This window comes from Ovis aries, chromosome 25 (genome assembly GCF_016772045.2).
Source record: "Ovis aries strain OAR_USU_Benz2616 breed Rambouillet chromosome 25, ARS-UI_Ramb_v3.0, whole genome shotgun sequence".
NCBI lineage: Eukaryota > Metazoa > Chordata > Mammalia > Artiodactyla > Bovidae > Ovis > Ovis aries.
Genome location: NC_056078.1, coordinates 29,258,906 through 29,285,284, shown reverse-complemented (window position 1 = coordinate 29,285,284; position 26,379 = coordinate 29,258,906). Strand labels below are relative to the sequence as shown.

Here is a 26,379-nt window from a genome sequence, read left to right as displayed (position 1 = left end):
AGATACTTTTCTTAATTGTCTCTCTCCCCAGCAATGTTTAGAAATCCTGATGTGAGGCATATGCTATAGGTATTTAATTATAAACCCATACAACAGAAAAAATATTGAGCTTCCTCTCAAGAAATGAGAAGGCAGAAGACAGTAATGAGAGTCAAGAAAGTCAAAGGAAATCGTAAATTAAAGGGAAAAAACCTCTCATTAAAACCACCACTTGTTTGACAAACTGTAAGTTGAGATCATCACATAAATTATACAAACTGCTAAATAGTTAAAGCAAAAGATAAGATCAGCAATCAAGAAAAGATTCGAACTAAAAGAAAATAAGAAATTCATTTTTATTAATCCAGAGATTGCTCTGACAAAGAAACCAGGCTTACTCATTTTGAATCCCCCAAATCTGGTATGTAGTTGTTAATTCTCAGTTTATACAATAGGTTTAAATTACCGATAATTTAATAATCCAGTTAAAAAATAAAGGTAGTGAGTGTGGCATGGTAGAAAAAGAAATAAACAGGGTCAGGACATACAGATTCCATCTCAGGCTTGCACTGCTAACTATCATCAACAGCAAAAGCTGTCACTTCACTGAGATTGTTCCTTTGCTGTAAAATGAATAAAGAGATTTAAATTATCTCCAAAGTCCAGTTTGTCTCAAAATTCCTGTGATTATATATGTCCTGCTATAGTACATACAACAACAGTGAAATATACACAGTCATACCCCTGGAACTTCCACTTATATATGGCAGAAAGATTATCTACTCTTCCATCTAAGACTGTTAAAATGATGACAAAGGTACAAAAAAGAAAAAAAAAGCAAACATCTACGGGATCAAAAATAATATAAAAGAAGTAACTAAGCAGTACTGGTCAAAAGGTTTCCACAAATTTTCAGAAAAACAAAAACAGGTGAGGAACTCAGCAGTGCTAAATAAACAAAAATCTCAATTAGAACTGAAAGAAGCTGCTTATGATAAGCAAGCCTAGTCCATCTGCAGAAACACTAACCTCAGAAGATATACATAAGACACGGGGCCACAAGTAAGGGAATGGACTACTACCATCTCACCATTACAACCTACGATTCCTAAAATAGAGATAAATTACCAGTTTATTCCCTCAAGAAACCAAACAGAAGCATCTCTGAATTAACGGACAAAAGGCAAAGCAGAGGAAGTAAAGACGGACAGGTGAAACTGCCTACTTAATTAAGGTACCCCCCTACCGGCCAACTCAGAATAAAGCAGCCAGGCTGAAACCTTCAGAGAGCAAAATGCAAGACTTTTCTGGAAAGAAACTGAACAGATTTTTTAGACTTCCAGATATTAACATTAAGGGTCACACACACACCCTCAGAAAAATAGGCTTTTAGCATAACCAAGCCTTTGGTCAAGCCCAATCTGAAAGGGACAGAGTAAACGGACAAAGTAAGTTAAGCAGTTAATCCTATTAGAGGATTGTAAGTAAAGAAAAAAGTATGGGAGACCCTTGTAAGTTACTGATCACTCAATAAAGCAGGTTTGCTTAAGCACAAAGCTAAGCAAGCTTGATTAGCAACAGAAGCATGAAACATGCCCCCAAACAACAGAACACTGGTGGTATGAGATCCACATTCTGTCTAGTGAGCTCATTAAATTAATGATCCCTAGGGCAAAGTCTCTGCACATATAAAACACAGTAATTTATGGAAAGGTGACATTTCAAAGTGAAAGACCCTCATTGTTCTGAGACCTGAAATGATTTTTCCATGGTGCCAAGACAGTCCTGGCTTGACCAGGACTGAAAACGCCCCCACCTGACAGAAAGGAGCTGATGAGGGAAGCATGATGTGCACTCACGAATGTGGAAGGGACTTCCCTGATGGTCCAGTGGTTAAGAATCTGCCTGCCAATTCAGGGGATACGGGTTTGATCACTGGCCCAGGAAGATCTCATACGCTGTAGAGCAACTAAGCCCACGAGCCACGGCTGTGGGAAGCCCATATGGTCCAGGACCCACACAGGGCACACGTGCCACAACTACTGAGCCGTGTGTCTAGAGCCCAGGCTCCGCAGCAGCAAGCCTCTGCAATGAGAAGCCCTCACACCACAACAAAGGGCAGCCCCCACTCGCCACCACTAGGGAAAAGACCGTGGGAAGCAATGAAGACCCAGCACAGGCAAAAATAAATAAATAAAATAATTTTAAAATAATAATAATAATGAAGAAAAAGGTGATCTTTTCCCCCTCCTACTTTTTCTTTGATTATAAAACTGTAGCCCACTAAGTTCTTAGGACATGATACCATCTCACTTGCCCAACTGTAAACCTCACAAGCATCCTATTCCAATAAACCACTTGTATCTACCACTTTGCCTCTCACTGAAGTCATTCTGCACTGAGACATGAACTGGAGCTCCTTGGAGGCCCCCAAAACACCACCTGGCAGTTTCAAACCCACACATATCAACATGCCAATGTGGTTTTGAATGTGGGATATGGGTGTGTGCGTGTGTGTGGGTTTGGAAAAAAATTTTTTTGCTTTATTTATAGGTGCTCTTTGCCTATGTAACAAATTCACCCAAAAACTGGCAGGTTAAAACACAACTCATTATCCCGCACAGTTTCTGAGGGTCAGGAATCCAGGAGTAGTTTAGTTGAGTTTTTCTAGTTGCAGTCAAGCTGTCAGCCAGAATGGCAATCACAGGGCTTAAAGGACAATGGAGAATCCACTTCTCCAGCTCACTCACATCACATGGTTGTTGGCAAGTCTCAGTTCCTCACTAGTTATGTCGACTTCCTCACAGACAGAAGAAGTAGCCTCTATCTCCAGCCATTAAGCCTCTCACAAGATGTCTAAATGTATGAGAGAGAGAGAGTACGCTGGAACACAAAGAAAGCACCCACAGTGGAAGACAACTTTTACAATTGACGGCGGAGGCTTATAACACTGTACAAGAAGTGGTGACCAGAACCATCCCCAAGAAAAAGAAACGCAACAAGGCAAAATGCTTGTCTGAGGAGGCCTCACACAACCAAAGGAGAAAAGGAAAGATATACCCATCTGAATACAGAGTTCCAAAGAACAGCAAGGAGAGATAAGAAAGCCTTTAGTGAAGAAAACAAAGAAATAGAAGAAAACAACAAAATGGGAAAGACTAAAGAGCTCTTCAAGGAAATTAGGGATATTTAGGGAATATTCCATGCAAACATGGGCACAATAAAGGACAGAAACAGTATGACCTAACAGAAGCATAAGATATTAAGAAGAGATGGTGAGATTACACAGAAGAACTGTACAAAAAAGGTCTTAATGACTCAGATAACCGCAATGGTGTGATCACTCACCTAGCACCATACATCCTGGAGTGTGAAATCAACGAGGCCTTAAGAAGCATCACTACAAACAAAGCTAACAGAGGTGATGGAATTCCAGCTGAGCTATTTCAAATCCTGAAAGATGATGCTGTTAAAATACTGCACTCAATATGCCAGCAAATTTGGAAAACTCAGCAGTGGCCACAGGACTGGAAAAGGTCAGTCTTCATTCCAATCCCAAAGAAAGGCAACGCCAAAGAATGCTCAAACTACTGCACAATTGCACTCACCTCACACGCTAGCAAAGTAATGCTCAAAATTCTCCAAGCGAGGCTTCAGCAATATGTGAACCGTGAGGTTCCAGATGTTCAAGATGGATTTAGAAAAGGCAGACAAACCAGAGATCAAATTGCCAACATCCACTGGATCATCGAAAAAGCAAGAGAGTTCCAGAAAAACGTCTACTTCAGCTTTATGGACTATGCCAAAGCCTTTGACTATATTGATCACAACAAACAGTGGAAAATTCTTCAAGAAATGGGAATATCAGAACACCTGACCCGCCTCATGAGAAATCTGTATGCAAGTCAAGAAGCAACAGTTAGAACCAGACATGGAACAACAAACAGGTTCCAAATTGGGAAAGGAGTACATCAAGACTGTACCCTGTCTCCCTGCTTATTTAACTTATATGTAGAGAACATCACGCGAAATGATAGGCTAGATGAAGCACAAGCTGGAATCAAGACGGCTGGGAGAAATATCAATAACTTCAGATACTCAGATGACACGACCCTTATGGCAGAAAAGTGAAGAACTAAAGAGCCTCTTGATAAAAATGAAAGAGGAGAGTGAGAAAGTTGGCTTAAAACTCAACATTCAAAAAATGAAGATCATTGCATCCAGTCCCATCACTTCCTGGCAACTAGATGGGGAAACAATGGAAACAGACTTTATTTGGGGGGCTCCAAAATCACTGCAGATGGTGACTGCAGTCATGAAATTAAAAGACGCTTAAAAGACCTAGGCAGCATATTAAAAAGTAGAGACATTACTTTGCAGACAAAGGTCCATCTAGTCAAAGCTATGGTTTTTCCAGTAGTCATGTATAGATGTGAGAACTGGACCATAAAGAAGGCTGAGCATCAAAGCATTGATGCTTTTGAACTCTGGTGTTGGAGAAGACTCTGGAGAGTCCCCTGGACAGCAAGGAGATCCAACCAGTCCATCCTCAAGGAAATCAGTCCTGAATATTCACTGGAAGGACTGATACTGAGGCTGAAACTCTAGTACTTTGGCCATCCGATGTGAAGAGTTGACTCATTGGAAAAGACCCTGAAGGTGGGAAAGATTGAAGGGAGGAGGAGAAGGGGACAACAGAGGATGATACGGTTGGATGGCATCACTGACTCGATGGACATCAGTGTGACCATGCTCCGGGAGTTGGTGACGGACAGGGAAGCCTGGCGTACTGCAGTCCATGGGGTCGCAAAGAGACAGACACAACTAAGCAACTGAACTGAACTATGTCAAGATTATATACTGTTACCCTGCTTATTAACTTATATGCTGAGTGGTGGTGGTGGCTTAGTCACCAAGTCATGTCCCACTCTTATGACTCCAAGGACTGTAGCCTGCCAGGCTTCTGTCCATGGGATTCTACAGGCCAGAATACTGGAGCTTGTTGCCATTTCCTTCTCCAGGGGAATCTTCCCTACCCAGGGATCAAACCCAGGTCTCCTGCACTGCAGGCAGATTCTTTACCGACTGAGCTACAAAGGAAGCCCTATATGCAGAGCACATCATGCTAAATGCCAGGCTAGATGAAACTCAAGCTAGAATCAAGACAGCCAGAAGAAACACCAATAACATCAGATATACAGGTGATACTACCCTAATGGCAGAAAGTGAGGAGGAACTAAAGAGCCTCCTGATGAAGGTGAAGCAGAGTGAAAAAGCTGACTTAAAACTTAACATTCAAAAAACTAAGGTCATGGCATTCGGCCCCACCACTTCATGGCAAACAGATGGGGAAACAATGGAAACAGTGACAGACTTTATTTTCTTGGGGTCCAAAACCACTATGGACAGTGACTGCAGCCATGAAATTAAAGGACGCTTGCACCCTGGAAGAAAAGCTATGACCAACCTAGACAGCGTATTCAAAAGCTGAGACATCATTTTGCTGACAAAGATCTGTATAGTCAAAGCTACAGTTTTTCCAGTAGTCATGTACAGGCATGAGAGGTATACCATAAAGAAGGATGAGCACCGAAGAACTGCCTTCAAACTGTGGTGTTAGAGAAGACTCTTGGGAGTCCCTTGAACAACAAGGAAATCAACCCGGAATAGTCACTGCTGAAGAACTGATACCGAAGCTGAAGCTCCAATACTTCAGCCACCTGATACGAAGAGCTAACTCATTTGAAAAGGCCCTGGTGCTGGGGAAGACTGAAGGCAGGAGGAGAAGGGGGTGACAGGCTGAGATGGTCGGATGGCATCACTGACTCAATGGACGTGAGTCTGAGTAAACTCCGGGAGCTGGTGATAGACAGGGAGGCCCCATGTGCTGCGATTCATGGGGTCATAAAGAGTCAGACACAACTGAGCGACTGAACTAACTAACTAACTAATAATGAAAGAGAATAAGTACCTTTTCATGTGCTTTTTGCCATCTGTTTATCTTTGGTGAATGTTCAAATTTCTTACTCATTTTTATTAGGCTGTTTCTTTTCTGACTGAGCTTTAAGAGTTCGTAATATATTCTCACCAGTATTATCAGATATATGCTTTGCAAACATTTTCTTCAAACCTATGGTTTGTCCTTTCATTCTTCTAAGAGTATCTTCCCAACAGTAAAAATTTTCATTTTGAAAAAGTCCAGCTCATCAGTTTTTTCTTTAATAGAACATACTTCTGGTGTTCTATATTTAAGGAATTCTTGTTTAAATCACAGTCACAAAGATTTCCTGCTATATTATCCTAAAGAAGTGTTATACTTTTAGGCCTAAAATTTAGCTCTATCAGTCAATTTTGTATATGGTACAAAATACAATTTCCTTCTTATGCATGTTGATATTCAATTGTTCCAGTACTACCTGTTGAAAAAAGATAATCCTTTCTCCACTGAACTGACTTGCACCTTTGTCAAAAATCAGTCATCCACTTATGTGTGGGGCTATTTCTGGACATTCTATTCTATGCAATCAAACTTTACACTGACATCCCTGCTTGATTACTATAACTTTAAAATAATTCTTGAAATCAGGCAGTAGCTTTTTTGTAGATTCCATCAGTTATTCTACATAAATGATCATGCTTTGGGGAAACAAAAATAGCTTATTTCTCCCTTTGCAAGCTGGGTGTCTTTTACTTCTTGCCTGACTGCTCTGAATAGAATCTCCAGGACCACTGTATACATTCTGAAGTGGTAAGGGCCGAAATCGTTGAATTGTCTCTGATCTTAGGGAAAAGTATAAAGACTTTCACCATTAGAAATTATGTTATGAGGCTTTACTCTAACCAAACTTTTATGAGAAATAAATAAGATCCCTTCTATTCTAAGAATCCTATACAAAATTGTATCAGGAATAGATAGTGGTTTTGGCAAATGGTTTTTCTATTGAGATGATTACATTAATTTTCTTTTTCTACTATTAATATAGTTAAGTACTCTAATTACATTCCAAATGTTAAACCTACCCTACACTCTAAGCACACTATTTCATTCTGCAAAAAGGAATAAACATAGTGAGACTGTCTAAGTATGGATAAGTGATTTTCAATCTTCACTACCACTTGCTTTCAAAACTGGAAATTAATAATAGATAGCCAACAGAATGAAAACATATCAATCTTAATACTAAAATAAAAATATAATTAAACAGAATTTATAAAGCTAAAAGTTAGAGCAGTAGTCAGGAGTTAAAGTAGAAAGTTAACAAAACTTAGAAAGCAGAGGAGAAATAACAGAGGGAAGAACAGGGGCACTGGTAAATTCACTGTACATAAGGAGAAGTCAAGGGCTTCTATTGAAAGTTGATACAAGAAAATATTTTCATGTATGAATATTATATCATTAAAAAGTACAAGGTAACCAAAAGAAGTAAAACTATTAATATAATTGTATGCAGGAGTATTTCTGATTAGCAGAGTGTATTTTAAAATTTGTATCTGAATGTCTTATGATAAGACACATCCTCCAGTTTGTCCTTGGATCCCTAACCTATTTCCTACTACATTGCAATAAGCCAAATTCACACAATTATAAATTCTTGCTGACCCTGTGACACTTGAGTTTATACAGATAAAGAGTTAATCTCCAAGACATTAAAAAACAGAATTTGCTAAAACCGGCTATTCCTCAAAATCAACTGTATTCTACACATGAGCAATGAACAATCCAAAATTGAAATTAAGAAAGTGACTCCATTTACAATCCCCTGTCAGGAACTGAACCTGTGCCCCTGGAAGAGAAAGTACGGAGTCTTAACCACTGGACCTCCAGGGAAGTCCTAGGATGGCTATAATTTTAAAAGGGGAAAAGACCAAGTTTTGGTGAGCATGCGGTTCTTCAAAGAACTAAACACAGAATTACTATGTGACTTAGCAATTCTACTCCGACATATAAACCCAAAAGAAATGAAAATATATATTCTTACAAAAACTTGTACACAAATATTCACAGCAGGTTTCTTTATAACAGTCAAAAGACAAAACAATCTAAGTGCCCATCAACCAATGACTACATCAACTGATGAATGCATAAAAAAACTGGTATATACAAACAATGGAATATTATTCTGCCTTACAGGAATAAAGCACTGATACATGCTACAACATGGAAGAACCCTGAAAAACATGTTAAGTAAAATAAGCCAGACAGAGAAGGCCACGTATTGCACACTTCCACTTATATGAAATAAAATATCCAGAATAGGCAAATCCATGGAAACAAACTAAACTGGTAGATTGGGGCAAGGCAGGGAGGGCAGGTGGGAATACTGATATGCCCACTTATTGGATACAAGTTTCTTTTTGACGTGATGAAATGTCCTGGGTTTAGATCGTGGTGACAGTTGTGCAACACTGCCAATGTCCTAGTAGTCACTGAATTGTACACCTTAAAATAGTTAAAATTGTGAAGTTAAGTAAATTTTGCATCAGTAATATTTTTTAAAAGTGGTTGCCCCTGGGCATAGAACTTGGGGTGTTTAAGAGGAAGGGGCTGTTAATTTCTCATTATTAAGTGTTCTTTAGTACTTAACTTTTCCCTTGTATCAAATGAGCACGGATAAATAAACATAAAATGATTTCTCCGCTCAATTAACAATATCAAAAGTTACTATTGGGGGAAATAGGGAAGATTCATAGTGTTAGAATGATGTCTTACATATTCTTCTTGTTCTCTATAATCCTATTCCTTCTCCCACATGGTATGGTACCATTACTGATTTAGTTCATTGACAGTTAATTTTAAAATGTGGAAATTAAATCATTAAGTAAATCACATACTTCTTCCTTGCAAAGAATAACAGAATCAACTTCAAGTGAAAGGAGCAACAGGAATGAACAAAAGTACCAAAGTTTTCCCAGGGAAAATTATGGTCAATTACTCAATAATAATGGTATTGCACTTGCCATTATCAGGATTAAATTTCCTGAATTTTCCTCCAACTGAAGATGTTAAACAGCAAATTCAACTCTAATATTTTCAGTTTTTACTTAGATGTATGTTTTACATAGTAAATATGAAGAGCTCAATACTTACTTATCAAGGAAATCCTTGTCCACTACAGCACTGATGTCAAGAAGAGGATTTCCCATTCCAAAGAGAATATTTTCACTAAAAAAAAAAACACAAAATACAAGCACAAGTTAGAAATACCTCTGAGTAAGGTGACGTATAAAACGCACACGAATATAAAAATATCTTCACTTTACCCTGAAAATAAACCTAACATACTAGATTATTAAACCTTTGATTTGCTTATTACATACATGTAGGACAAACTTTAGAGGTAGCATAAAGCCATTCAGAAGGGAGAATGACTTTTAAATTGGACAAAATAAAACATAACAAAAGAAGAAACCAGATCATATGATTTTTTTCCACAATATTTAATAGCTAATGAGTAAAGCTAATTAGGTCCATCTAGTCAAGGCTACGGTTTCTCCAGTGGTCATATATGCATGTGAGAGTTGGACTGTGAAGAAAGCTGAGCGCCGAAGAATTGATGCTTTTGAACTGTGGTGTTGGAGAAGACTCTTGAGAGTCCCTTGGACTGCAAGGAGATCCAACCAGTCCATTCTGAAGATCAGCCCTGGGACTTCTTCGGAAGGAATGATGCTAAAGCTGAAACGCCAGTGCTTTGACCACCTCATGCGAAGAGTTGACTCACTGGAAAAGACCCTGATGCTGGGAAGGATTGGGGGCAGGAGGAGAAGGGGACAACCGAGGATGAGATGGCTGGATGGCATCACTGATTCGATGGACATAAGTCTGAGTGAACTCCGGGAGTTGGTAATGGACAGGGAGGCCTGGCATGCTGCAATTCATGGGGTCACAAAGAGTCGGACATGACTAGCAACTGAACTGAACTGAAAGCTAATTAAATTCAATGTTCTTTTTTTTCAAGGTTTAACAAAGTTTTATATATTCAACCAACATGATAAATATTTAATTCTATCTAGACAGTAAAATACTGAACTAATGAAAGTTTATTGCAGAGCATAGAGCAAGTCCTGGAAAAATTCAAGCAACAGCCTTATCCTTGAAAAACTGTGAATGCCTGGAGTGGGACCTTTACAGTGGGTGTCATAGAGAGTGTCATTTTCGATTACATTTAAGGGACTTTGAGGGAGTCTGTTTTCCATAGTACTTCAGTATCACTCAAAACTAAGGGAAAGATAGAACCCTGAGAACCACAAGCAATACCAACTGACAGCAAGAAATGGACTGGAGGCATAGCTGGGTCAGCCTCGATCAGGGACATTTTTCTAGTTACTGAAATAAAATTCGCCTCTGCATAATAATTTCCCATCAGTATCTAGTTTGCTCAAGCGCTTTTCCAGTTGCTTCCAAACCAGTTACCATTCTCACCACTTGGAGATTATCATTAACACCAACAGGACTGATACACCAAAGTTTCCTTAGGAGAACCAAGTACAGCCTACACTTGCAGTCTAAAATGATTTAGAAGACTAAAGTAAAATCACAGATTGGGCAACTATGGTTGAATATGCAGTGGGAAATCTGTCCCTTCTATTTAAAGAAAGCTGATGAGGGAGGGATAAGAGACAATGTATTTATTTGTTCACACTGGCATTCATAATCAAAATAAAAGTCTAATAAAGAAAGTAAGTCCTTAGAAAATGAAGGATCAACAGGCAGACACAGTAAAATGTGACCATCATTTCATTAGGAACTTCTCTGTCTAATTTGTGTATTATTAGGCAAACAATAAAAACTCTTCAGTTCAGTTCAATCGCTCAGTCATGTCCAATTCTTTGTGAATCCATGGACTGCAGCACGCCAGGCCTCCCTGTCCATCACCAACTCCCAAGGTTTACTCACACTCATGTCCATTGAGTCGGTGATGCCATCCAACCATCTCATCCTCTGTCGTCCCCTTCTCCTGCCTTCAATCTTTTCCAGAATCAGGGTCTTTTCCAATTAGTCAGTTCTTCCCATCAGATGGCCAAGTACTGGGGTTTCAGCTTCTTCATCAGTCCTTTCAGTGAATATTCAGGACCAATTTCCTTGAGAATGGACTGGTTGGATCTCCTTGCAGTCCAAGGGACTCTCAAGAGTCTTCTCCAACACCACAGTTCAAAAGCATCAATTCTTCATTGCTCAGCTTTCTTTATAGTCCAACTCTCACATCCATACATGACCAGTGGAAAAAACATAGCTTTGACTAGATGGACCTATCCTGGCAAAGTAACATCTCTGCTTTTTAATATGCTATCTAGGTTAGTCATAACTCTTCATCCAAGGAGCAAGCATCTTTTAATTTCATGGCTGCACTCACCATCTGCAGTGCTTTTGGAGCCCCCCAAAATAAAGTCTCTCACTGTTTCCACTGTTTCCCCATCTATTTGCCATGAAGTGATGGAACCAGATGCCATGATGTCGGTTTTCTGAATGTTGAGTTTTAAGCCAACTTTTTCACTCTCCTCTTTCACTTTCAAAAGGCTCTTTAGTTCTTCACTTTCCGCCACAAGGATGGTGTCATCTGCATATCTGAGGTTACTGATATTTCTCCCGGCAATCTTGATTCCTCCAGCCCAGCATTTCTCATGATGTACTCTGCATATAAGTTAAATAAGCAGGGTGACAATCCACACCCTTGACATACTCCTTTCCCGATTTGGAACCAGTCTGTCGTTCCATGTCCAGTTCTAACTGTTGCTTCCTGACCTGCACACAGATTTCTCAGGAGGCAGGTCAAGTGGTCTGGTATTCCCATCTCTTTCAGAATTTTCCACAGTTTATTGTGATCCACACAGTCAAAGGCTTTGGCATAGTCAATCAAGCAGAAGTACATGATTTTCTGGAACTCTCTTGCTTTTCTGATGATCCAACGGATGTTGGCCATTTGATCTCTGGTTCCTCTGCCTTTTCTAAATCCAGCTTGAACATCTGGAAGTTCATGATTCATGTATTGCTGAAGCCTGGCTTAGAGAATTTTGAGCATTACTTTACTAGCGTGTGAGATGAGTGCAACTGTGCTGTAGTTTGAGCATTCTTTGGCATTGCCTTTCTTTGGGATTGGAATGAAGACTGACCTATCCGGTCCTGTAGCCACTGCTGAGTTTTCCAAATTTGCTGGCATACTGAGTGCAGCACTTTCACAGCATCATCTTTTAGGATTTGAAATAGCTCAACTGGAATTCCATCAGCTCCACTAGCTTTGTTTGTAGTGATGCTTCCTAAGGCCCATTTGACTTTGCATTCCAGGATGTCTGGCTCTAGGTGACTGATCACACCATCATGATTATCTGAGTCATGAAGATCTTTTTTGTATAGTTCTTCTGTGTATTCTTGCCACCTCTTCTTAATATCTTCTGCTCCTGTTAGGCCCATACCTTTTCTGTCCTTTATTGTGCCCATCTTTGCATGAAAATATCCCTTGGTATCTCTAATTTTATTGAAAAGATCTCTTATTTATTTAAACAAACAAACAAAAAAGCACAGGGGAAATATCATTGAGCTGCTTGGCTGTTTCTTTTTATTCACACCTTCTAAGTGTTTAGTTCAATATAGACAGTAATGTAACCACTGCAAAAATTAACACACAAGACATTTCCATCATCACAAAAAAATAAAACTGCCCCCATGTCAGTCTCTCCACCCCCAACTGGTCCCCTCCTGGTTTTAAGAAATATAACAGTGATACTTCTTTTTAAGAAGTCAGTCCTTTGCATAGCTCCTGCACTCTCAAAATGGTTTATTACACCCTTCTCAAAAATTTAGTAGAAATAATATTATCAAATTAATGCAACCTCTCTAGGCCCATGGCTGCTACAGTCAAAGAATTATGGTGGGAAATGAGAACAATGAATCACAATAACCATGTTTAAACTCATTTCTAAATCTATTTGTCCAACAAAACCTTTGCTTATGAACATAAATGGATAAGAATATGTGAAATGTTGATCTAGAGCTCCCTGTGTAAAGGACAAAAGAGGAAGAACTTAAATACCAATTACTGTTCCTTAGTGCAAGAATTATATGCCGTAGGCCCTGATGAGAGATGCTGTCAAGCTGGCCTAGTTGGAACCCACTGCAGCAAGCATGGCTAATACAAGAGGTAGGAGACAACAGAATTTAAAACAAACATAAAAGGTGTCTTCATACAGTAAGTTAAGTTAAAAACTATACAATTATTTCCAAAAGCAAATGAGTTTAGACTACACACATTATTTTCCTCTCCATCACTGTATATTACTGAGAAGCCATCAAATAACTTCATTGTAATATAACAGATCAACTCTGTTAAAAACACTAATGCTTTAAAACGGCTAATTTCCTAAATACACACTAGTATCCAGGCCAGTAAATACTGTACCACCCTTCTCAAATAATGAAAATACTATTTAAGTAAGCATTTATTTTGATCTTTTCCTATTAGATGTTAACAAGATGGGGCTGGTCTATGGCCAAAAACTACCTGACTCATACTAGGACTATTATTTTGTTAGCAATATAAATGTTAGCAATGTCTTTTTCCTGGAATGGATGCTAGGATGAAAGATTCTGAATGACTGGTTTTGTTGGTTTTTTTCTTTAGTCAGTAATTTTACATGTCTCATAACTCAGATGCCATCCAACATAAACCTATAATTATTATTGTTACACAACCTCCAAGTTTCATGCACTGATGCAGATATCAAAGTAAAAGATACTCATAAAACTTTGTCTACTCTACTGATATATTATTGTCAATTACCTCTTTGGTCAGCAAAAATATTTAGTTACACTAAGAATTGATGCTTTGGAACTGTGGTGTTGGAGAAGACTCTTGAGAGTCCCTTGGACTGCAAGGAGATCCAACCAGTCCATTCTGAAGGAGATCAGCCCTGGGATTTCTTTGGAGGGAATGATGCTGAAGCGGAAACTCCAGTACTTTGGCCACCTCATGCGAAGAGTTGACTCATTGGAAAAGACTCTGATCCTGGGAGGGATTGGGGGCGGGAGGAGAAGGGGACGACAGAGGATAAGATGGCTGGATGGCATCACTGACTCAATGGACATGAGTTTGGGTAAACTCTGGGAGTTGGTGATGAACAGGGAGGTCTGGCGTGCTGCGATTCATGGGGTCGCAAAGAGTTGGACACAACTGAGCGACTGAATTGAACTGAACTGATCTTAGAGAGGCAGCAGTGAGTAGTCGCAAGAAGTGAGCTCTTAGTTTCCTAAGCAGGAATTGAACCTGTGTACCCAGGAGCAAGGGATAGAGGTTAGAAGTAAATTTTCCCTGGCTCTTGCCCCCACTGAGAAATTCATTTCTCATGGAGGTAAGAACTGTACAAGCAAGTACAAAGTTTATTATTAGAGACAAAGCACCATGACAAGTGGGCGAGCACACAGAGAAACAGTTATGATGGGAGCAAGGCAGAAATACACACCCAAAGAGAACGGGTGTGGGCGTCCCCCCTAAAGAGGAGGAGGGCAGTAAAGAGGTGGTTAAATCATTTATACAGGGCAGTTTTTTTGGGTATTTGTTTACCTTTGGCCAATTATATGGTTTCTTTCTCCACACCTGACTTACCCAAGGACCCTCCCCAACATGCATGTGCAATTTTTTTCAAAATATATTCCAGCCCAGAGGCCTATAGGGTGGCCTCGGCATCACACATTCTGGAGTGACAAACTCCTCCTTTTGACCCCAAAGAAGCCTTTCTGTGCACGTGCAATGTATCCCTCACCCCAAGGATGGGAAATATATGACCTCTTGATCTTTTACACAAACAGGGTTTAGCCCCTTTCTGTTTCTGACTGTTGTTATCTTAAAGTGTCCTCAGGAGACAAAGCCTGGCTATTTACTCTATTTCTGTTGTTATTTCTATTTTGAAGTGCCAACAGGAGACTGGTTGTAAATATCTAACCTGGAGCCCACATATCTCTTGTTTCAAGAAATGGAAACAGGAGGCTAATTGTAAATGTCTGGACTGGAGCTCATCTTTTTTTGCCCCAAGAAATGTATACAGGAAGCCAGTTTAAATGCCTAGCCTGGAGCCCATCTTATAATAATAGTTTTACTGGTAATAGTAAAAAATTGGAAGCAACCCAAATGTCCTTCAACAGGTAACTAGGTAAACAAACTGTGGTACACCCATACAACGGACTAATATTCAGCATTAAAAAGAAATGAACTATGATACATCTCGGATGGATTTCAAACACACTGTTCTGAGTTACCATTCAGGGATAACACAAAGGAGTTTCTTTTGCTGACAGAACAGTTTCGTACCCAAATTGTGTTCATATGGAATCTGTATGTACAGATTCATGAAACTTCATGAATTATACAAGATTCTTCTGCACAAAATTTCACAGAAGTATACACCGCCACCACGCCAGTAAAACGCAGTGTAAGCAAAGACTGGTGATATTCTAAAAACATTCATAGTCAATTCATAGTCAGCTTAATAGTACTACACGTGCCAAGCCGCTTCAGTTGTGTCTGGCTCTTTGTGACCCCATGGACTGTAGCCTGCCAAGCTCCTCTGTCCGTGGGATTCTCCAGGCAAGAATACTGGAGTGGGTTGCTATTGCCTCCTCCAGCGGATCTTTCCAACCCAGGGAATGAACCCTCATCTCTATCTCCTAAAACTGGCAGATGGGTTCTTTACCACTAGCGCCACCTGGGAAAGTACTATACCAATATTAATTTCCTGGTTTTGGTAATATACTATGGTTATTTAAGATTTATTACTGGCGGAAGTTGGGTGAAAGGTGCACAGGAACTCTCTGTACTCTTTTTGCAACTTCCTGTGAATCAAAAAAGAAAATCGTAAAGTATTCAAAAGAAAGAGAAAAATATATTAAAATGTTTAAAAAACAATTCGGGTGACATCATCAGGAATGGTAGAATAAGGCCTGCAAAAATCCTCTCTTCCACAAAAGCAACAAGAATAACGGAAAAAGAAAAAAAAGGTCAAAATCAACACTTTCAGAACTCCAAAGGCTTTCAACATCTGAGGAGCATTTTTCAAAGGGGAAAAAAAAAGGCTGAACCTCTGCAAAAGAGCAAGCTTTGTGGCATTCTAACTTGCCGAATTCCCATCCCCCTCCCCAGCTCCATGGCAGCCTTAAAAGCAACAGCCCCCAAAACACAGTGGAAAGCAAGAGCCCATCAGCCACTGGAGGAATTGGAACAGAACTGGAGCTCTTTCAAGGCCTCATTTTCAGAGACTGTTATTATCTGAGCTTTTGAGTAACCGGCAGTTACCCGAAAAATCCCTACTCCTAACACTTCTCATTATCTGACCTGACTCACAGTTTCCCCAGAGCTCACAGCCTTTTCCCCAGGGGCATTTGTCAAAAACAATCATCTGCAATTGTTTAACACTCCAGCCATCTGAAGCAGTTGGGAGCAAACCAAAAAGCTTAAAAGGAAAAGTGTGGACAGGAAATGTCGATAGGGGTTTTGAAAAGTTCTGAATATTCCTAAGAATCTAGGAGACCACGTACATGTGCCTTGGCCTGTGTGCATGTTCAAGAAAGACTTGAAAAGGCATTAAGCAATCATCTCTGAACATGAGGCTCTGCACAAGCAGGAAATAAAGGCTATGGCAGCACTGTAAGCCTGGCTAAGCATTGAAGTTACACTTTATCAAGCATAGACAGCCTCTCAGCAAACACTGGGAGACAATAACAAGTATGGGAAAGAACATAGAAAAAGGAATCCACACTGCTGGTGGAGATGTAAAATGATGCTGCCAGCTTGAAACAATGTTTGGCAGTTCCTCAAAAGAAAAAACAAATGTAAAATTCCTAGGTGGTGCTAGTGGTAAAGAACTCGCCTACCAATGCAGGAGACATAAGAGATGTGGGTTCAATCCCTGGCTCGGGAAGATTCCTTGGAGAAGGAAACGGCAACCCACTGCAGTATTCTCACCTGGGAAATCCCATGGACAGAAGAGCCTGGCAGGCTATAGTTCATGGGTTTGCAAGAGTCGGATATAACTTAGTGATTAAACAAAATAACCATATGACCCAGTATAAGTATATACTCAGAAGAAATGAAAACGCATGACATCACAAAAACTTGGACGTAAGTGTTTATGGTATCATTACTCATAATGGTCAGAAAGTGGAAATAAAAATACCCATCCACTGGCAAAAGGATAAACAAAATGTGGTCTATACACACAATGGAATATTATTCAGCCGTAAGAAGGAATGAAATACTGAAACATGTAACAACATAGGATGAACTCTGAAAATAATATGCTCAGTGAAGGAAGCCAGGCACAAAAGCCCAAATACATGGTTCCACTCATGAGACGACCGGAGTATGACAAATTCACAAAGTAGATTAGTGCCTGCAAGGATATGGGCAGAGGAAATGGAGAGCGACTGCCAACAGGTGCCAGGCTTCATCTCTGCCCTGTGCTCAGTCACTATGTTGTGTCCAGCTTTTTTTGACCCCATGGAATGCTGCCTACCAGGCTCCTCTGCCCATGGGATTTTTCAGACATGAATACTAAAGTGGGTTGGCATTTTCCTCCTCCAGGGGACCTTCCTGACCCAGAGATCAACCCCACATCTCCTTTATCTCCCGAACTGCAGACAGATTCTTCACCTGCTGAGCTATCAAGGAAGCCTGAGACTTCATTTGGAGATGATGAAAATATTCTGCAATTAGATAGTGGTGATGGATGCACAACACTATGAATATCCTAAAAACCACTGAGTTGTACAGTTTAAAATGGTAGATTTTATGGCATGTGAATTATGTATCATAGTAGTCATGCATGGATGTGAGAGCTGGATCATAAAGAAAGCTGAGCAGTGAAGAATTGATGCTTTTGAACTGTGGTGTTGGAGAAGACTCTGGAGAGTCCCTTGGACTGCAAGGAGCTCAAACCAGTCAATCCCAAAGGAAATCAGTGCTGAATTTTCACTGGAAGGACTGATGCTGAAGCTGAAGCTCTAATACCTCAGCCACCTGATGCAAAGAACTGACTCACTGGAAAAAGACCCCGATGAAGGGAAAGACTGAAGGCAAGTGGAGAAGGGGAGACAGAGTATGAGATGGTCAGACTGCACCATCAACTCGATGCGCCTGAGTTTGAGCAGGCTCTGGGAGTTACTGATGGACAGGGAAGCCTGGCATGCTGCAATCCACAGGGTCGCAAAGAGTTGGACACAACTGAGCAACTGAACTGAAATGAATAATGCAGTAAATAAAATAAGGAAACTAATTGGCATTTATAGAACAATACACCCCAACAGCTGCAATATTCATTTACTGAATAAATGATTACAGAACAACTGCACTGAAAATCTCAAAACATTGCTGAGTGAAATTAAAGACTTTAAAAACACTTGTAACAGTCAGCAAAACAGGCTACAGGTAAGACCATAAAAATCTCAGTAGATACCAAAGGACTGAAACTTAACAATGTATTTTTTCTCTACACATAAAAAGGCGGCTGCCCAGGTAGCTCAGTGGCAAAGAATCCACCTGCCAATGCAGGAGCCACAGGAAACAAGGGTTGGATCCCTGGGTTGGGAAGATTCCCTGGAGGAGGAAATGGCAACCCACTCCAGTATTCTACTTGAGATAACCCTATGGACAGAGGGGCCTGGTGAGGTCACAAAGAGTCACACTCAGCTAAGCACACATGCCCACATATATAAAATACCAATATATGCTTATAAAGTACAAGCAATATATTTTCCGTATCATGGAATTAAATAGAAAATCAATTTTTAAAAATAATTGAAAACCCCCAAATATTTAGAAATTAGACAATAAACTTTTAAAATCTGTAGATGAGAAAAATCACAACAAATTAGAAAATTACTTGAATTGATCACACATGTCAAAATTTGTATGTTGCAGTTAAAGAAGTACTGAGAGGGAAACATTTATATATATGAAACATTTTATATATGAAATGCACATATCAGAAAACAAGAGAAGTTTAAAATGAATGGTCTGAATTTCTAACTCAAAAGAAAATGGAAAAGGAGTAAATTAAGTCCAAAAGAGTAGAAGCAAGAAAATAAAAATATGACAGCAAAAAATTAACAAAATAGAAAATGTAGTACCAAAACAGAAGTTCAACAAAACCCAAATCTGGGGTTTTAAAAAGATTAATACAATTGGTAAACCCCTAACAAGACTGAGCCCAAAAAGTTTAAAAAAAAAAGGGGGTGGGAGGAGGAAGAGGAGTACCAGTATCAGGAATGAAAAAGGGGACATAAAACAGTTCCCGCAAGCGGTAATAGAATACTATGAGTAACCCTGTAACAATCCAGCAATTCAGAACAGATTTCTTTAAAAATTCAAAACTGACACAGGAAAAAATGGTAAATCTGAATAACCATTTATCATATCTTTAAATATTCTAGGCCCAGATGGCTATACTGCTGAAAGCTATCAAAAATTTAAAGAAACAACACCAATCTTAAAAAGCTACAATAATTAAGTCAGTGTAGTATTGGCATAACACTATACAAACAGATCAACAGGTCAGAACAGAGTCTGGGAAAAGTCTTATACCTATCGAATCTATTGACTGAGAATCCTTTGAAGGAAACCCTTACACTGTAGCAAAAAAAAAAAAAAAAATAGCTTAAAATGGATCACAGACCTAAATGTGAAGGCTCAAACTATAAGGCTTCTAGAAGGAAACATAAGGGAATAGTCTCATAACCTTGAGATAGAAAAGGAAAGATCTCTTTATCTCTATTAAAAGGTAATAAACATAAAATAAAATGAATCGAATGAATTCAATATCAAATTTTAAAACTTCTGCTCCCAAAAGACACTGTTACAAAAATGAAAGACATGGCTCAGAGAGAAAATATTTGCTAAACATGAAGATATATATGCTTATGTGTAAAATCTGACAAATAACTCCTATCTAAAATACCAAAAGAATTAACAAACCAGCAACCAAAAAGACAACCTATACTTACAAATATGGGTAAAAGACCTGAACTGACAGTTCAAAAGAAAAGATAAGCAAATGGCCTATAATCACATTATTAGCCATCAGTGAACTATAACTACAATGAAATACAATTATATACCCACCAGAATGGCTAAAATAAAAAATGCCAAACATTTTGGTATTTGGAAAGGACAGAAAAGGAGTAAAGGATGGAAAAGGAGTAAGTGACATCAAAAATGTCAAGCATGTGGAATAACTGGAACTCTTATAATACTGAATGCTGAATGTATTTCATTTTCTACTTTGGAAAACAGTGGTGGTTTCTGAAGTTAAACACACATCTACCCTAGAACACAGCAATTCCACACCTGGGCATTTACCCACGTCCACACAAAGGCTTACACAGGAAGGTTCATGAAGCTTCACTTAGGGTAACCAAACCCTGGAAACAAGCCAAAGTCCATCAGCAGAACTGTTATAATATTCATATCATACAATCTTAGCAGTGAAAAGAAACAAACAACTAAAACACACGTCAAAATGGATGAATCTCAAAACTGTCACTGAACGAAAGTAATCAGACACAAACAGTACTTATTGTATGATTTTATTTATATGAAGTTTTAGAATACACAAAACTAATCTCTACTAATAGAAGCCAGAAAATGATTGCTTGTATGGGGCAGGAGAAAGAGACTGATTGAAAAGAGGCAAGAAAAAACTTTCTAGGGGATGAACATGTTTTGTTAAATTGATCTGGGTGGTGTTTTACAAATAGGTTTCTTTCCCCCCAAAAAATTCAGTGAACTTAGGATCTGTGATTTTACTATATATGAATTACATTGTTGGCATTTTTTAAAAAGTAAACAAACTAGGAAAATCTTTGTTTCCCTTAGGCTATGGAAGCCAGTCCTTTCATTTAAGCCTGTCCATACTAGCATGCTATCTTGCACACTCAAGGAAAAAATCTCTTCCCTCTGCCCAGCATCATCTATTTTTTTCTTCCCCTTTATCCCCAAAATCCTCAACCATACATATATCTCTAAGTATTATTTCCCTACTCCCCATGACAGCTAACACTTCTAAAAGACTGTGCTATGAAATTGCAAGGTTCCCTAAAGTAGATAAAATTATTCATTTTAAATTCAATTTTCAGAAGCGTATGTGTGAGATACTAACACACAGCAATTTAAAGCTTACAAAGCATTTTTATGTATGTTATTGCCTTTAAATCCTCACAAAAACCCTATAGTATAGGTTTCGCTATTATCTGTGTTTATGGAAGCCTGGCAGGGCTACAGTCCATGGGGTCGCCAGAGTCAGACATGACTTAGCAACTAAACCACCACCACTGTTAAAGAGAGTAAGAGGCTGAGCAAAGTTTATAACCTGTCGAACGTCATACAACAAATAAATGATACCTAACTTCAAATCACATTCTTTTTGTTTAATATGCTACTCTGAGACAATAAGAATTCTGTTAATAAAAATGTCTGACTGATGAAAAATATCCAAATCTAGCCAAAATAAGCTAATATTCCATTATCTTATGGTACTATGTCAAGTAACATTTCAACAACCCAAATCTACTATCACAAAATTACTATAGTGTGTTAAGTAGGTGACCAGATAACTTATTATCCAAGTGGGACACTTTTGAGAATAAAGGAAGAGCTATTAATAATTATGCCAGGATAACAGGCATGATCCAAGACTGTCTTGGGCAAACTGGGACATATGGTCATTCTATTTATAAGCTAGCTATGCTATGTGAAATTAAGAATTCAGACTTATATTTTATTACAATATTTTTTAAAGTAACAATTTTAAAACCAAGTAGAAAAGGTAAATAGTCATGAGCATTAACCAATGTTACAAGAAAGGGTTAACATTTCAAAGTGTCTAGACAATCATTCTGGTTCCATTTCATCTTTGACAGTTCTGCTTAATGTAGCAATACTGTGGCTGGAAAGATCTGGAGTTAGAAATCCTTGTATGCCTTTTCAAACAAAGATGACCTATTTATAAATATGAGTATTAACAGCTGACAACACTGCAGTTCTCCAAGGAAAGGATTCCTGCTTTAGTTCTTCAAAATATTTCATAAATGAAACAATTTCATTTTATTTTAAAAAGCTCATTAGCTTCACTAAGAAGCCTCATGGCATAAAAAATTTGCTTAATAATATAAAATGTATAACTCTTATAAATGACACAAGCCCTGAAATGAGTTTGAAAACTGTTTAGATATTCTAAAGAAACCAATTCAACAAAGTAATACACTTCAATCTCAGCCAGAATTTAGTCTCCATATGAATGTTCTCCATTTGAGTAGCTTGGCAGATCCTACCAGACGTACCTCAAAGTCTTGAGTGTTACGAGAAAAATATCCCAGGACTCCACCCACAGCCCACATAAATTTTCCAATGTAGGCTTAACCCACAGAAGTGGTTACAGAATTATCATGTAGGTCACAGTCATGTCTAGTCCCAGAATAGTCTTAAACCAAATCTGACCTGTCTGCGCAGGCCAAAGAATAGGCTCCTCAGCTCTACAGCAAACATGGCACAAACTCAAGCTGTAAGCAATTTTCAAAACCAGACTAGACATTCATGCTGGAAAAACAAGGCAATATTCATAGGAGTATTTTGAAATACTGTTGGCTTAGTACCTATAAAAAGTTGCTGCCAAACTAGGACATAGCTCTTCTTCCGGGCCTGAAGGTCCAGTATCAAGAAAGAAAGGAAAGCGCTCTCTAAGATTCTCTTATACTCCTAACATTCTACATTTTCCTGTGTGTCCTGAATTTTAACCCAAGCATCAACTTTCCTGTTAGGCCAATTAAAAATGACAAAAGCATCAGTTTATCAAGTAGGTTTCATCATTTCTCAGATGAAGACCAGCTGGAATCTGATATATTGGGATGGCCAAAAAGTTTGTTTGGGGTTTTCGGTAGCCACCATACAGAAAACACCGAATGAACTTTTTGGCCAACCCAATACATACTCTGATAATTGGTTTAAGAGGCTGCAAACTTGGACTCTTCATTAGTAATGGTGAAGCAGAGTAGAGCATAAACAATAAAAGTCAGAGTCAAATTCTCCAGCCAAACTTATTCAAAAATCATAAGCTTTTTTTAAATTCGTTTTATGTAAATAGTTATTCAGGAGTTCCAGTTGGAATGCTGCACTGGAAAGGGCACTAAATCAGGTATCTAGAGATCTGGGATCTACTTCAAGACATGCAACTACTTGGTATGAACCTGAACAAAACACAGCATCTCTTGCCTTCAGTTTCTTCGACTGTAAAATGAGGAAATTAGCTAAGTTCGCTTCCTATTTAAAAATCTAAGATTTAAACATTTATTTTCAGATGACATCATTCTCTAAGGAGACCAAATTGCATTCAACAAGTTAATATTCCATTTACAAAATGCCTTAAAACATAAAAAAGTTTCATATCTACGCAAGAACGCTGTGGAATACATATCTGTATTACCATCACAACAGGCCCCATGGTGTGATGATTAACACTCTGGTCTCTGAATCCAGCAATCTTAGTTCAAGTCTCAGTGGAACCAGAGATCTGTTTGAGGGCTTCCCCAACGACTCAGTTAAAGGATTTGCCTGCAGTGCAGGAGATGTCAAGATGTGGGTTCAATCCCTGGGTGGGGAAGATCCCCTAGAGGCGGAAATGGCAACCCACTCCAGCATTCTTGCCCAGAAAATCTCATGGACAGAGGAGCCTGGCGGGCTCCAAGAGTCACAAAGGGTCACAAAGAGTTGGACACGTCTGAGTGACTGAGCGTGAGCACACATTACCGTCACTATTTCATAAAACAAATGTTCAGAGAAAAAAGAAAAAGATCACTCAATCAGAAAAATACTGTCAATTAGAACCCAGGTGTATTGACCACTGGCCCTCACTGGTTCTCATTTCTCTGTCATAGTCACTATGAAGAGTAACATATTACTATATTTACCAGCAATTATCTTAAGTGTGGTGTGAAAAACAGCACTGGGCATGACGTCAGCTCGGTGACCTTGATCATTCCCCTCATCAGTACAAGCAAGTCAGCAGTCCCATTCTCTGGGCTATTGTCAAACTGAGTGCAAAATGGGAACGCACACAACATCATAAATGTGAAAATCAATAAACATAAATGTGAAAGGTATCATAAAATTGCACTAAGTGTTGTCTTCTTTGGGAACCAGCTGGTATCTGTAGGATTACCAACCCATTTAAAACTGTCACCACATATACAAAGTTGCTTCAACTTCAGCAGTCCCCACACCTACTCTTAAACCTAAGTTATTAAGTTCTTTGCAGGACTATAGGAAAGAAACAAAGTTACTATAGTTGTCCCTCACAATACTTTACAATTTTTGTTCCCAGAAGCAGTTTTTTCTTTATTTTATATATATAATTTTGTAGTTTTTTAGGCTGTGCCATGTGGAAGCAGTACCTTAGTTCCTTAGTTCAAATTAATGCCCCTGCACTGGGAACACAAGAGTCTTAACCAATGGACCGCCAGGAAAGTTCTAGAAACAGTCTTTTCAGGAAATTTAAGTGGTATGTTGTTTCGATAAAGGTATCTTGCAGAGCACTAGATTACGGATATCTGGATTCAGTTCCTAACTCTGCCACTAACTGATTTTACTCAAGGCACTCAATCTTTCTTAGCCTCAGGTATAAATGTGGCAACTGGTTTTGGGTAATATCTAAAAATCTTCGAGTAATGTCACTGTAGCTGAAGACTATAAAAATGTAGACTAATATCTGAAGATACAAGCATAAATGTAACTATTATTAGTCATCTATGAAGAGCCTGAGATACTCCATCTTGTAAAAGAACTCCATTTTGCAAAGGTACCAGGCAAACAGACTTAGACTTTGGATATTGCCTAAACTTGCCCCACTGTGCATAAGCCAATCAGCCCTTAGGTTAAACCTCCTGACTTTAAGTTCAAGAATTTGTGATTTACCTTGGAAGTAATGATTTACATTTGTGATTTACCTTGGAAGTAATGATTTACAATTGTGACATTTGTGATTTACCTTGGAAGTAATGATCTACCGTGGAAGTAAAAAAACCAATCAGAAATCCACACACACCACTATAGAAGAGGGTAACCAACCAGTAGTCCTTCAGCCTGAACACCCCCTTTGTTACCCTTTCACCTGAATATTCCCTATATAAGCAGCGTAACCCAAAACTCGGGGCTCCTCTCCTTAGCCACTGCGTCGGTAACGGTGTGAGCCCCAGCTCAAGCTTGGTAATAAAAACTCTCTTGCTTTTGCATCGGATACCAGCTCCCTGGTGGTCATTGGGAGATTTCGTGACTTGGGCATAACAATCTACCCTTCCAGGAGTCAAATAAGACTAGCAGCAACCTTTAAATCAATCTTTTTGGGACTTGCCTGGTGGTCCAGTGGTCAAGAATCTGCCTTCCAATGCAGGGGACATGGGTTTGATCCCTGGTTGGGGAGCTAAAATCCCACATGCCTCGGGGCAACTAAGCCTGCCACTACTAAGCCTGTGCTCTCTGGAGCCTGAGCACCATCACTAGAGAAAAGCCCATACACCCTCAATTAAGAACAGAGGCAGCCAAAAATACATGTTTAAAAAAAAAGTCAAGTCTTTTTAATACAACACCACTCAACTTCTACATTAAAAAACACATCCTGTTGTCACTAGCCAAGAAGCAGAAGTTTTAGACTTGGGTGTTTCTCCACCAAGGAGTAGCCAGGATTATGATGATGGATTAAAATTAAGTCCACACAAGAAGAGACCCTTAACATGGAAAGTATTTGCCCCACACTCCTAATTAGTAGCAGACTGAAATGATGCGATTTCAAAGTGCAAATGGGGAGATGGAGCATAAACTAGGTTTAACAGCATAATCCTAATTCACCCTAAAATACTGTTAGCATTAAAAGCTAAATTTATACATCCCAATATAATTTACTGGGAAATCTTTCCATGTGGATCTCCACATTTCAGTGTGTGTGTGCTCAGCTGTGTCAGACTCTTTGCAACCCCATGGACTATAGCCCACCAGGCTCCTCTGTCCTTGGAATTTTCCAGGAAGGAATACTGGAGTGGCTTGCCATTTCCTCCTCCAGGAGATGTTCCCAACCCAAGGATCAAACTTGCATCTGCTGGGTCTCCTGCATTAAGAGACAGATTCTTTACACTGAGCCACCTGGGAAGGCCCCACATTTCAGTACTGTATTTCCGTCCTCCTTCTGCAGAATGAGGTAAGTACTCTGAGTTTACCTAGAATTATGCAATTTAAGAGAAATTGCATCCAAGTTCAACAGTTACATCCTAAATTACATGAGGGTTAGGTTCTAAAGTAATTTCTAAAATACTGTGTAGTCAAAATCACCAGTGAGAAACCATTAAATCACCAGGACTTAGGCTGCTGGAAGCTCGCAGAG

The 26,379-nt window shown here is 39.1% G+C and overlaps 1 protein-coding gene across 2 annotated transcripts in view; it reads right to left on the bottom strand.

The window, feature by feature from the left end:
* Positions 1–26,379, bottom strand: part of ADK (adenosine kinase) — a 544,106-nt gene that overhangs the window by 487,710 nt on the left and 30,017 nt on the right. For both annotated transcript variants that reach the window (XM_012105377.3, XM_004021485.5), the window contains exon 2: positions 9,068–9,142. In XM_012105377.3, coding sequence (XP_011960767.1) covers positions 9,068–9,142 — 75 coding nt within the window. The remainder of the gene's footprint in view (positions 1–9,067; positions 9,143–26,379) is intronic.